The sequence below is a fragment of the Ursus arctos genome, unplaced genomic scaffold (assembly GCF_023065955.2).
Source record: "Ursus arctos isolate Adak ecotype North America unplaced genomic scaffold, UrsArc2.0 scaffold_28, whole genome shotgun sequence".
NCBI lineage: Eukaryota > Metazoa > Chordata > Mammalia > Carnivora > Ursidae > Ursus > Ursus arctos.
Window position 1 is genome coordinate 8698775 of NW_026622963.1, and position 13634 is coordinate 8712408.

General features: G+C 39.8%; 1 protein-coding gene across 11 annotated transcripts in view; it reads left to right on the plus strand.

Moving 5' to 3' along the window:
- The window catches only part of NEO1 (neogenin 1), a 235571-nt gene that overhangs the window by 198957 nt on the left and 22980 nt on the right, over positions 1–13634 (plus strand). For 6 of the 11 annotated variants that reach the window (XM_048221789.2, XM_048221796.2, XM_048221799.2 and 3 more), the window contains exons 16-21: positions 2721–2816; positions 5516–5691; positions 5774–5912; positions 7865–7972; positions 9483–9677; positions 13412–13480. In XM_048221789.2, the coding sequence (XP_048077746.1) occupies positions 2721–2816; positions 5516–5691; positions 5774–5912; positions 7865–7972; positions 9483–9677; positions 13412–13480 (783 nt within the window). Of the gene's footprint in view, positions 1–2720; positions 2817–5467; positions 5692–5773; positions 5913–7864; positions 7973–9482; positions 9678–13411; positions 13481–13634 lie in introns of all 11 variants that reach the window. The other 5 variants (XM_026478465.4, XM_026478468.4, XM_026478469.4 and 2 more) reach the window with 1 other exon arrangement.

The following is a 13634-nucleotide window of genomic DNA, read 5'->3' on the forward strand; positions in this document are numbered from 1 at the left end:
TGCTTAAGACTCTTTCTCTCCCTCTCTCTCTGCCCTTCCCCGACCCTGCTCACACTCTCCCTCCCTCTCAAAAAAAGGAATAGTACAAAAAATTTCTGTATATTCTTCACTAAGAGTCCCGAAAAGTTAACATTTTACCGTATGCACTTTATCATTCTCTTGTCTTCCTGAACGTACATATTTTTTCTCTGAACCATTTGAGAGTAATTTACAGAAGTGATGCCCCTCCACCCTCTGATACTTTAATGTGGGATTAAAAATGAGGGCGTTTTCCAGTATAACTACAGTACAGTTACCAAAGTCAACAAATTAACACTCAGATAGTATCTGTAGACTTTATTTATATTTTACTAGTCGCTTCGTTAATTTCCTTTATTACAAAAGAAAAACGTTGTTTTCTGGTCCAGGATCACTTATTGCATTTAGTCATCACGTCTCATTAGTTTTCTTTGCTACAGAACAGTTCCTTGGTTTTTTCTTGAATTTTATGACTGTGACATTTTTGATAAATATAGGCCATTTATATTTTGTAGAACATCTCTCAGTTTAGACTTGCCTAATATTTCCTCACTACTCTCAGCTCACGCGTTTTTGGAAGGAATAGCGTACGTACCTTGTGTTCTTGTCAGCGCATCTCCTCAGGAGGCATGTGAAAGTCTGGTGCTGGTGATGTTAGCTTTAATCACTTGGTTCAGAGGGTAAATGCCGCATTCCATAAAGGTATTGTTTTCTCCTTCAGAATTAATTAATACCTTGTGGGGGAAATACCTTGAGTCTTTGTAAACATCTTGTTCCTGGTCAAACTTTCCTTCACTAGTTTTAGTGTCTTTAGTAACGGTTATTACTGTGGTGTTTCCCAAGTGAATTTCTAACTCTATTATTTCTTCTACATTTATCAGCATTCTTTGGTAAGGAAGAGCTTTCCTTCTCTCCCTTAGTGAAGTAGTAGCTAATGGGAGTCTCTTTATGACTGATTTTTCTGTTTGACATCTTCCACCTTTCTTTGAGCACTTTCTTCTTTTTTGATGCAGTAAGATACAGCAGGCTTATCTGATATTTTCCTACCCTTAGCCCTTGAATCAGTCATTTCTCCAAGGAATGCTGGTTTCTTTTATGGAAAATGACATTTAGAAACCAATATCTGAGCACTATACACTCTCCCTGTTACTGGGGTAGAAAATCCTGAGGCATCTACGAAAAAGGCTACTAAGACTATAAGTGAGTTCAGCAAAGTCACAGGATACAAAGCTGATATACAAAAATAGTTATATTCCCATGTGCTAACAATAAGCAGTTGGAAGTTGAAATTAAAACAACAGTACTACTTACATAGCACCAAAAATATGAAATACTTAGGGATAAACTTTAAAAATATGTACAAGGTCTGTATACTGGAAATTAGAAAATTATTGCTGAGAGAAATTAAAGATGACTTAAATAAGTAGAGGTACCATGTTTATGGACTGGATAATATCATTAAAATGACAGTTCTCCCTGGTGCATTTCCAAGTAAAATCCTGGCAGACTTTTTTTTACAGAAATTGATAAACTTAATTCTAAAAATCAGAGGAACTAGAATAGCCAAACAGTTTTGAAAAGGAGTATCAGGTAGTGTGGTCTTTTCAACATTTCTTCGGGTGTCTTCTAAAGACCCACATCCCCTGATTTGAGGACTTATATGAAACTATAGTATTCGAGCCACTGTGGTGTTACTGGTGCAGAGGTAGGTGTTACAGATAAATAGAACAGAATGGAGTCCAGAAATAGATCCATATATAAATGGCTGATTGATTTTTGACAAATACGCTAAGATAATTTAGTGGGGAGAGGGTAGTCTTTTCAACAAAAGGTGTGGGAAGAATTGGATATCTGAATGGGAGAGAAAGGGAACTTTCCTTGACCTTTATTTCACATCATACACAGAAACAGACCTAAATGCAAGAGCTAAAACCATAAAACTTCTAGAAGAAGACAGGGAAAAACCTCATGACAGTGAGGTAGACAAGGATCTCTCAGGATGTATAAAGCATAAGTTATTAAATTAAAAAATTAATTTATAGCACTTCATTGAAATTTAAAACATCTAACTTTTGGAAAGACACCAATAAAATGGAAAGATGAGCCACAGACTAGGAGAAAATACTCATCATTCAAATATCAGACAAAGAAATTGAGTCAAATATCAGACAAAGAAATACAAAACTCTTCCAACTTAATAAGAAGATGACAATCGAGGAAAAGAGTAGGCAGAAGATTGGGATGAGCAGTATACCAGAGAAGATATATGAGTGGACAGTCAGCACATGAAAAGATTCTCAATGTCATTAATCATCAGAGAAATGCAAGTGAAACCACAGTGGAATCCCAAGTTCCACCTTATGGGCTTACAGCACATGGAAACCCAATTTACTCTTCTCGTCCAAGCCCTCCACTGTACAGCAACATCACTAGACCGTTGGTTAGTTGACACCAAGAGAGGATTCGGGCACAGCCACCCTCACTGCTGGGACTGACCCCGAGACGTTGCCCCAGACAGTGTTTCTGTGCTGTGTGTGCTGCCATCTCCACACTTCCCCACACCCTGGAGGAATCCCACATGAAAGTTGTAAAATCTTCTTTCCTGACTTCTTCTGCACTTAAGATCATGCACTGTTACCCTTGAATTTTTTAAATTCTGGAGAATTTTTTCCTAAGTGTTTTCACTTGTTTCCTTCCTTCAGATCCCAGCTCTCACTATGTGATAACCCTGAAAGCCTTTAACAACGTGGGTGAGGGCATCCCTCTGTACGAGAGCGCTGTGACCAGACCTCACACAGGTAAGCCATCCTGTCCATCTCTGGTCTTCGGCACTTTTTCCAGCAGCTTATGTGGAATGTTGTCATGAGGTCTGTCCCATAGGTATCAGTGGAAGGGAAAGTGTATGCCCGTGTAGGCTTCAGGCTTCATATAGGAAAAGAGGCTTTCAGCACAGAAATCTCTATTAATATCTGTTCTGCTTTTTAGGAAATATTAACAATCTAGTCATTCATATAAATAATTCCATGTAGATATGTAATACATGTTTTTAATGTGATCAGATCTAGAAACTATAGTTGTGAGAGAATTACAAGTGATTTTGGGGCACCTGGGTGGCTTAGTTGGTTAAGTATCTGACTCTTGATTTTGTGCCAGGTCGTGATCTCAGGGTCGTGAAATCAAGCCCTGCATTGGATTCTGCGCTGGGCATGGAGCCTGCTTGAGATTTTCTCGCTCCCTCTCCCTTTGCTCCCCACCCCAAAAAAAGTGGTTTTTGTCTTTTGGTCATGTGAGTTATAACATGAGTGAAAAAAAATGAACAGGTCTCCATATCTCTGGAGGAATTATATAGGTTACTGATGGTCTCAATAAATGTGTGTGATCAGTGAATCCAGCATTTTCTTTACTAGTCACCTGAGTTGATCGGGAGAGTATTTTTCTGTTTGCTTTTCATAAGCTTTATTTATATAAAGACTATAAAGTCAGTTTTACTATCCATTTGATCAACTGTACATTTATTACAAATGAGACCAAAATATTTTTTGCAGTAAAGGAATATTCATATAATGTAAAATTTTCTGTGGATAAAACATCTAATGTAGAGCTGAATGAGAAAGTTTATTGGAATAAATATATTAGACTTGTAAATTTTTCTAAAGGGTCCTAAAAACCTAAGAATTTATCATTTTCAGAAATGCTCTTTTCCGTTTGTTTTCCAGAGCTGTGTATCTCTATTGCCTGCTGTATTTTCTGGCTACTTTGTATAATAGTGCAAATTTCACATTATTCTTTTTAAAAAGATCCTCTCCGCCCCTTTTTTTCTTTAATGCTTTTACTTAACAAGACCAACATCATGACTACATGTTTGGTAGTTCTGTCCTGTCTTCTTCTGTGTGCTTACAATTTATAAGTTCTTCTGCGAAGAGCTTTGGTATTTCAGAAAGGAAAAAAAAAGTAAGATGAAAATGAGAATATTTAAATAAGTGTGTTTGCTACTTTCTGAAATTAGCCTATAATAGAAAAAAAATTTTTTTGAAATTATTTTCTCTTATGTGACTTAAAAATATAGCCTTCTGGCTCGAAGTGTACAAGGAAATGTTCCTAAGTCATCTAACCTTGTTTTCTTTTCCAAGAGTTATTATAAATAAAAAAATTTTCTCAAATCTAATGATTTTTGCACCCAAAGGTGCATTTCCTATAACTAATTGGTTTGTTTCCTGACCTTTGAACAAAGCCCTTGAGTATAATGTATGCTGTCCCTCTGTTACCTTTAGTCCTCAGTGTGTAGGAAATACACAAACGGAGACTATGACGTTAGTTTGGCACTTATTCGTGCACAAGGTTCATGCCATTTCAGGTTTTGAGTTACAGGAAGGGCTACTCTCCATAACCATGTGGGAAACCCATTTTAAAACCTTAACTTAAAATAAAAAAGTGTGTAGGTACTTAGAAAACCTGACCAAGAGTTGATAAAGCCCAGTGGATCCTGCTGTTTTGCCCTGGGCTCATGGTCCTTGGTGCCTGTGTGCACATTCTAGCCTCTATTTTGACATTGAGCTTTGAGAGGGTGTCAGCTGCATATGGCACAGGACATATGAGTATAGACTTTCCCTTCTATCAAATAAGTATCCTGATTTCTAGCATTCATAATGGCTGTCACTTGGACCCATAAGTATGTCATTTCCTGTAACTGGTTGGGATTCATTAGGTGGGTTATTCTCATTCTACTGGAGAGAGCATAGCAGATACTTCCTCATGGTGTCGGCCTACCTTGTCCTCAGGAAGAGCAATGCTCTTGAGTTCCTTTTGATTGATTTGGATGTGAGCCATTTTGCTGTACTGCTTTTAGACCCAGGACATCAGCAGATCTGAAGTGGACCCTGTGTGGGTATCGGATAAACCTCAAACCAAGACCAGGCTAAGTTGCCATTGGCTGGCATTCAGGACTCAGGCTTGAGAGTAGGACCTTTACGTTCATTGACCTGCATTGATACGCCATGTCCCCAAAATTCAGTCACATTCACTTAAATACCAAAACAGATCATGAGGATTGTGTTGCTTGTTCTGAAATTACACCCTTGATTTTAAAAGTAGTTTGTATCCTCTCACAATCCTTTTTGGAAAGGAGATAGAATTTTCAAGTAATTTAAAGAAAATTCAAGTATGAATATGTTAATAAAATCACTGGATTATCAACTGTTAATATACCTACAGAATACAGTAGAGAATATAGTTAATTATTTCCCTAGACATTTTCCTGCAAAATTTTCCTGAAAGAACACAAGTGGAAATACTCTTTTTAGTGAATGGTGGTTATCTATTAATTCCGGATTCTCTTTCTCTTTCTCCGTTTCTCACCTTTCATTCCATTATATTTCCCTGCATTTTCCTTTTCTTTTATTTTTGTTTACGTTAAAATGCCACTTCCCTTTTTTAATTACTTTTTACCCAGACACTTCTGAAGTTGATTTATTTGTTATTAATGCTCCATACACCCCAGTGCCAGATCCCACTCCCATGATGCCACCTGTGGGAGTTCAGGCTTCCATTCTGAGTCATGACACCATAAGGATCACATGGGCGGACAACTCCCTGCCCAAACACCAGAAGATCACAGATTCCCGGTACTACACAGTCCGATGGAAAACCAACATCCCAGCAAACACCAAGTACAAGGTACTGGCACATTTGCTCTGGGTGAGAAAAGCTAACTATTGATGTTTCCTAGTTCTAAAGTCCTTGATTCTTATGCTTCCAGAATGCAAATGCAACAACTTTGAGTTACTTGGTGACTGGTTTAAAAGCAAATACACTGTATGAATTCTCTGTGATGGTGACGAAAGGTCGAAGATCAAGCACATGGAGTATGACAGCCCATGGTACCACCTTTGAATTTGGTATGTGTTGTCTGAATCTTGTATCAATGGCATTTCTTCTCTTTGTAAGATGTGAAAGCCAGTGGAAGTCCAGCTAATGTCGGGCCATATTCCAGGTCATGAGACTTCTCATCGCCTGCTTCTGCTACCCAAGGACAGAATCAAGGGTGTGAATTAACTCACTTACAGAACAGAGTGAGCAGCACAGCTGGAGTTCAGTGTTTGCCTTTTCAATTGATGAATTATGTTTTCTTCCTCACTGAACAAGAACATTAGCAAATAATGGGATAATAGAATGCAAAGTATACTAGATTTTAGGAATCAAGGGACTTGAGTTCAATCCCAGGTCAACCAAATACTGACTGTGTAAGACATACGTAAGTCATCCAGCCTATCGTTTCTTCCATCTGTAAAAGAGGGGTAATGATAATAGCTGCTTTTCCTACCTTCTAGGCTTATTGTGAGGTAAAACGAGCAGACGAGAAAGCACATGGTAATTATGAAGCACTGTACGGATATAAGGGATCTCTATCATTAATCCTGCCTTATTGCTAAATTGAGATAGAAAATCTGCCAAGGCCGTGCTTGCTAGAGCCTCAGAACTTTACCAGGGAACCCCAAAGCTGCCCCAGCAGCTTGCTTACAACCAGTTAGTATCTGGTAAAATCCCACTGGGGCAGCCTAAGGGATTTTGTCTGTAAGTAAGCATGAGAGAAAAGACGCCAAAGCAAATTAAGGCAAAAGCAGGCTCTCCAAGTTTGTGATTCTGTTTGCCTTTTGCTCGTTTGTAGGCCTGCCCTTCTCCCTCTTGTACTTCCCAGCATGGGCATATGTGTAACCATCGGGAGTCTCTGGCCCTTGCGGCCTCCTATGGCTTTTTTCTCCTGTACATAAATAATGAAAAAGTGGAGCTCTCAAGTCTCTCCAGACTGGGCCTGGCCCTAATGTCTTTATGTCTCCTGCACAGTTGATAGGACTTCCTACAGAGACGAAGGGTTGGATCTGGAGAGCTTAGAAATAACAGTGCACAAAAGTTTAAATAGACCTTGAGTTTGCTTTCTTTGCTAGTATTAAGAATATCTTTTTGCTTCATTCCAGTCTGTTAGTTAATAAATAATATTATATATTCTCTTAGGATATCTGCATTTCACCAGGCTTCCCTCCATTTTATGATAGAAAAATTCCAGTATTTCAGGAAGAGCAGAGTAAATTTAAGGATGTAGTTAATTTGCTCATTTCTCTACTAGTACATGAAGAGTTACCAGCCATAACATGGCGCTACAAGAAACGCAGTGTTATTTTTATTCGATTAGTGTTGTTTCATAAGCAGCTTTACATTTCAGAGCCATAATCTCAAATAGTTGACAGTGTAAACTTAAAATAAAAACAGCAGTTTGTAATTGATTAATTCTTTGAGGGAATAGGGGGTTTCAAACATTATATTTTGTTTGGAGAGCCAACTATGAGTGAAAGAGAAAATTATTTTACACTTGAAAATATTCTAACAAAATAATCCAAATGGGGGGGGCGCAGAATGTCATCTTGGGCAAATTACATAACTTCTTTCATTGTCGATACCCTGATCTGTCAAGCAGGGATAGTGGTAATTGCCTTTCAAGTTGCCACAAATATTAAGTGAAATACTATTTGTAAAATGCCTGGGATAATGTAGATACTTAGTAACGAACTACAAAGGTCTTTTGATTTCCTTACCTAAGAACCTTGTAAATCCCTGACCTCCAGCCCAAGATACCAATTCTATATCCTTATAGTATGGTGTTTTTTTTCTTTGGTACTTTGCATATTCTTTTTATTGGATCTATTTACAGGTAGACTATGAGCTCTTTGAAGCCAGGAGGCTTGAGCATTTTTGCCTGATACCTCTTATTGCACCTTATAAGAGGAAAGGGTTGTGGAAATGGTGAATGAAATTGGAATGGACAGGAATTATTGAAAGTCTTGTTATTTTGTAGTTCCTACTTCTCCACCCAAGGATGTGACAGTTGTGAGTAAAGAGGGAAAACCTAGGACCATAATTGTAAATTGGCAACCTCCCTCAGAAGCCAATGGCAAAATTACAGGTAAGATGCCTTTGAGTGTGTGTCTGTTCTCTGTTCTTGTCTGGCAGAAGCATTCCAGCCCAGGACTGTGTGGTTGGGAGAAGTGGCAGTCCGGAGGTTGGCTTGATCATTTTATGAGGCGCAGGGAGTCATGATGGTCCTTGAAAGTGGACCAAGGGCGTGCTGTTTGCTCATAGTAACGTAAAAATGAATTGCCGGTTGGTCGTTCTGACTAACTGTGTGAAAGTCTGATGGGTGTTGTAACTTGGACAGTCTTTGGCTACAGTGGGACTTTATGGACATATTTATTTTCATCAGAAAAGCTGTGCTTCTCTGCCTCTGACTGGATGATCAGCTTTGGAGTTAAAGACCTTGCCTGATTCTACAGGGTGATACTCAGTAAATATAGATTCAACTCTTTTAACCTGAACTCCAGAAAAGCCCATTAGACTTTTAATTCCGTTTTTTCCCCTGGCCGGCTACTTCAGCTTCCTGTGCTCTAACCAGGGTTAGAAGTTTGGATTGGCCTAGGCCTTTGAAGGGGCCTGGGATTTCTTCTTGGACTTCCAGAGAACTTTCCACAGTAGAGGACACTGTGCTTTCCTCAGCTTTATCAGGGACGGAAGCCTGGTGGGATTTAGCTGTTAATTATTCCCCCAGAACCTCTGCTCCATGTAGGTGTATCCTGAGGAACAGGAGTTTGCTTTCTGGTGTTCCTTTGTATGAATAAGGGTTCTGAAAGCATTGAATAGGGAATGAATAAGGATGAATAAGGAAACTGAAAGCATTTCTTAATGTCCTGCTTTGACTTTCCATTAGAATTCCTTCCCATAAATCCCTGGTCTTTGTCATTTTTTAGGTTTTTGAACTTGCCTGTTCTGTAAAAGAATGAAGCATGACTTGTCTTGGATTACATTTTATTCTGTCTTTAAAAACCAGTAATGATGTGGTGCATTTTTGCGCTGTGTGGGGCAGGTAGGCATGTGGTCGGCTCTTCTAGCCTCAGCCATGGAGAGAGAGTGCCCCCTGGTGGGAGTATCAGGTGATGTTTCACTGTGACTTCACTTCAAGTCTGGGAGACTTTAATAAAGATATGGCCATCTCCCAGGTCTCCTGGGAGTTTTTCTCCTGGGAAATCACATTGGCAAGAGCTAAACAGCACGTTGGGCCATTATTTTAATCATAGACCCTTGATGGGTACATTATTCAGATATTAAAACGTTGAAGTGATTGGATTGTTTTCCTTGTCTTTTTTAGCTCCTGGGAGTTCTTAATCCTATATTATTACCATAACTAGTTTTATTGCTTCAATTGCTCTATAGATGATTGATAACTTATAGGCTGACACTGTTGAAATTGTGGTTTTCTCCATATGGTGTTCACTGTAGCAGTTTGAATGCATTTTACTGTTGATCTTTAATCAGTAACTGGTTCTCTGTTTGTATCTGCCATAATACGTATCTTTATCGACTAACTGCTTCCAAAAGAAAAGGCAGGAATAAGATATCTTCTCATTTCCTCCTTTGGACAGGTTACATCATCTATTATAGCACGGATGTGAACGCGGAGATACACGACTGGGTTATTGAGCCTGTTGTGGGCAACAGGCTGACTCACCAGATACAAGAGTTAACGCTTGACACTCCGTACTACTTCAAAATCCAAGCCCGAAACTCGAAGGGCATGGGGCCCATGTCCGAAGCTGTCCAGTTCAGAACACCTAAAGGTAAAGCTCCACTAAACGGCGTTTTATTTTGTGTCTCTTCAGTGGGGCAGTGCTTGCACGGATCACGTTAGCATATAGAGACTACGGAGAATATAAAAAGCCCTGATGATGAGCTGATGAGCCACAGTGTGAACATTCATCTCAAAATGATCCCTCAGCCACTCATTGAGCCCACCAAGTCAGTGCTCCCTAGGTTATTGGTCTAACCATGTCCCATACGAGGCTGTTGAAGGCAGATGAACTGCAGTGATCTCAGAGTTTTTACCGTCAGACCCGATGTGATTCTCTTGGTTCTCAGGTGGAGTAATAGCACGTTATTGTGATGGATGATTCCCTTTCAACACATGCAGGCTCTTAACCTGAAAGGCTTCTTCGTGGACCTTTGTAGAGAGAAAGACACTAACGGGAGCTTTGAAGAAAACTCTAGATAAGAAAGTGAAGATAAAGTACCAAACCAAATGAGCCTAGGAATAAATTTAGTTGGGGCCTGAGTCTGTGGAAATGTGGAAACCATGTACGGATTTCTTTTCTGTTGGTACTGAAAATAAGACTCGATTTGTTTGGAAGTTTGTGGGATTTTATTTTTTTCCTTTAAAAATTCTGCCTGTCCCATCTTCAAAGCTTGTGATCCTTGCTCTTGTTTTTTCTCCCCCTGTGCTTGGCCTGTTAGCGGACTCCTCTGATAAAATGCCTAATGATCAAGGTAAATCAGTAGATGGCCTGTCTCTCCTTTCCTCTCTTTTCTGACCTATTATTATTAGTTTTTGTTGTTTTTGTTTCTTTTTTTTTCCTGAAAATCAGTACTGTGTGTTAAAATCCACATTATTCATTGGCCAAAGTGGAGTTGAGTCCCTGTTTGTGGCACTTGGGGTATCTGAAAAGCTGGGGAATCGACTTAGGAGCTAAATAGGCAGGGGGAAAACTGAGGAGGATAAATGGAGTTCTGCAGCTATAGGAGATTGGCCTTAGGTGTGGGTCAGTTTGTCCTCTGTGCTAAGATACTGAAATTCTGTAACAATGGTAGACATTTGCACCTGGATGAGAGCAGGCATACCAGTTTGTCATATTTGTAGCATCTAGGATTGCATTAGTATCTCTAAATGAAGAGTTGTAATGAAATTCAGAAAATATCCTGTTTTCCTCCCCTCCCCCCGAGAATCTACAGATTTACCCTACTGAATTGTGTGATTATCTGTGACAAAATTAGTCCTATTTATTCTGTTACCATAAGCTTAATTCAGAGCTCTTTTTCCATTTCTTCCCTTAAATATATCTGCTCATTTTAAAAGAGATAGAAACAATTTAAGATGGAAACTTAGGAAGTACAGACCTCAGTGTCGCCATTCTCGAAATTGTCTGTCAACATAGTTTTTTCCACTGTAATTGCTATGGCGGAGAGGTAACTGGACTGTGGTTTTCATCTCTGGGGAGTCAGCTAAAGTTGGTATCTGTTTTCTCTACTGAGAGCAATGGAAGTAAAGTTGAAGGTTGCTTTCAAGGTTTAAGAGTAGTTTTTAGAAATAAAAAGTCTTGGGGCACCTGCTGGCTCAGAGGGTGGAGCGTGTGACTCTTGATCTTGGGATTGTGAATTTGAGCCCTATGTTGCATGTAGAGATTACTTAATAAAATCTTTTTTAAAAAAGAAGAAAGAAAAAGTCTTTGGATCTTGTTAATGGCAAGGAAGAGTCAGAACTTGAGGTTGCATGTTTCAGGGCTTTGGAAATGTATTTGCACTCAACGAGTCTTTTGTTGTATGTTGGAGAAACTGCAAACATGCTTGTGTGTGTGTATAAGGCACCCTAGTGATGGTGGACATTTTGACTTAAGCGTGAGAACAGAGAAATAACCATACTGTGTATGCACAGGGTATAAATGTGCTCGAGGTTTTTCCCCACTTTACTGGATAAGCCAGAGTGCAGTCTTACTTGCACCACACCTCTGGCCTTTAAAATTCTTTACCCATAGTTGTTTTTGGTGTTTGGTTAATCCTTGGACTTTCTTATTCATAGGTTATATTTAAAAGCAAAAATGCTGGGAAATATAGGAATTAAACCAATCAGTTTATTGGCAAAGTATATTCTTTGGCAGTTACTTACATAGCATGATAGTTGGACTTACATGTGGGCTACCTGAAAAACAAGCACATTTAAGTCTGAAGAGCCCTACAAGAGCTAAGTCATCTCCTCCAGCCAGACTTCATCCCAGTGAAAAGAACAACTGGAATCCTGACATCTGGTGTGTGCCACTGGGGAGGAATGATGGCCGTGGAAGTAAGGGGATGAAGGAACAAGTGTGGACAACAGAAAAGGGATCAGGGACCAAGTTAAAAATGCCCTTTGGACACCCAGCAATGAAAACATTGTTTTCAAAAATCTCCGTATTTATTCTGTTAAATGAACTATATACACAAACATTCAGATTTTCATTTTTCATGTAGCCCAACTCTGATCATTTATAGAAGTACTCGACAGTAGCTATAATGTTTTATAGGAACACATCTAGTTTATGCATTTCTAGTCAACCTTTATTTGTAGAAATGATTATTTATAAGTGTCTTCTGAAGCTTCATGCTCCGTGCCTCTGCAAAGGGAAAGGTTATATTCTTCCCTAAAGGTTTATTATATATGTCATAATAATAGCTAATTGTTGAACATTTGCTATGTGTCAGGCAGTATTAAAAATATTTTATAGGAGTAAATTCCATTTAATCCTCAGTGCAGTTTTGTGAAGTAGATCCCATTATTATCACTACTTTACGATGAAGAAACTGAGACCCAAAAATAATAAATAACTTGCCAGAAGTCGAGTACATGATAGCACAGGCAGTGCGCTGTATATACCGTGAGGAGCGGCTTTGACTTTGCGATGCTTTCAGACTTCTTCAGGAGGAACCCAAACCCTGGATTGACGAGTACCTTTGCTGTATTGGGAAAGGATGCCTTATATTTGCTTTACCCAAGCAGCTTTGTCTGTAAATGTGAAGAACAAAATTCAGGACCAAGAACGTGAATTACTAGAGAATGATCTTTGTGTTTTACGAAGTCTGTTTGCGAGGTGGTCCCGAGCCTGGTTCGGCAGCCTCGCTCATTTTATGTTAGGACAGTGGGTCAGGAGAGGATGTCCTTGGCCAGCAGCTACAGGGAAGACTTTGCTTTCACATTCTTGGGTATTTCGGTAGCTGAGCAGGAACTGAGAACCCGGTTTGAACTTCCACGTGTCTTCCTGCTCCTGCCGAGGGTATCTTTATATTGGAAAAGGCAACTTTGTAGTTTGAGGAAAAACTCCAAACACTACTGACACCTCCTGGGAGATCACCATAGCCAGGTCCTTCGGAAAAGCCCACTTCTGTAATGCAGAAGTCAACCTAACTGGCCCCTTGGTTCCTTTTCTGAGAGAAGCTACTTTTGGCGACAGGGCTCTGAGCGGTCTTGCAGGAACTGTTTCCTGGGCGAGAGAAATGGGTATGTTCCCACCTGACGGACAGCAAGTGGCAGTCTAATTCCACGCTAGATAGAGCCGCGGCCCGAGGGTGGCAGCCTTTCAGATGCCTCATGGCGCAGACAGCTATACCTTAGTCTGCAGCCTGTCTTGTCCCTGTTGTCTATGTGCTGCTTCATGTTCTCATGGACAGAGTAGACTGAAAATATTTTTTGTAGAAAACACTCACTAGCTGTGAAGTGGACTCGTCACACCAATGGCTTGGGTCATTACTGACATGATTTCTTCTCCTTCAGCCTCAGGGTCCGCAGGAAAAGGAAGCCGGCTGCCAGACCTAGGATCCGACTACAAACCTCCAATGAGTGGTAAAGCCTTTCTTACGGCTTTTCTGGCCCACTGTGGGCATGACGTGGTTCTGCTTAAATCTCGAAATGTCTTTTGTAGCTTCTTTGTGGTGGGTTGTGGCACATTAACCTATTTCCTTTTACTTAGTAGAGTTAACTTCAGGCATTTGCTGGC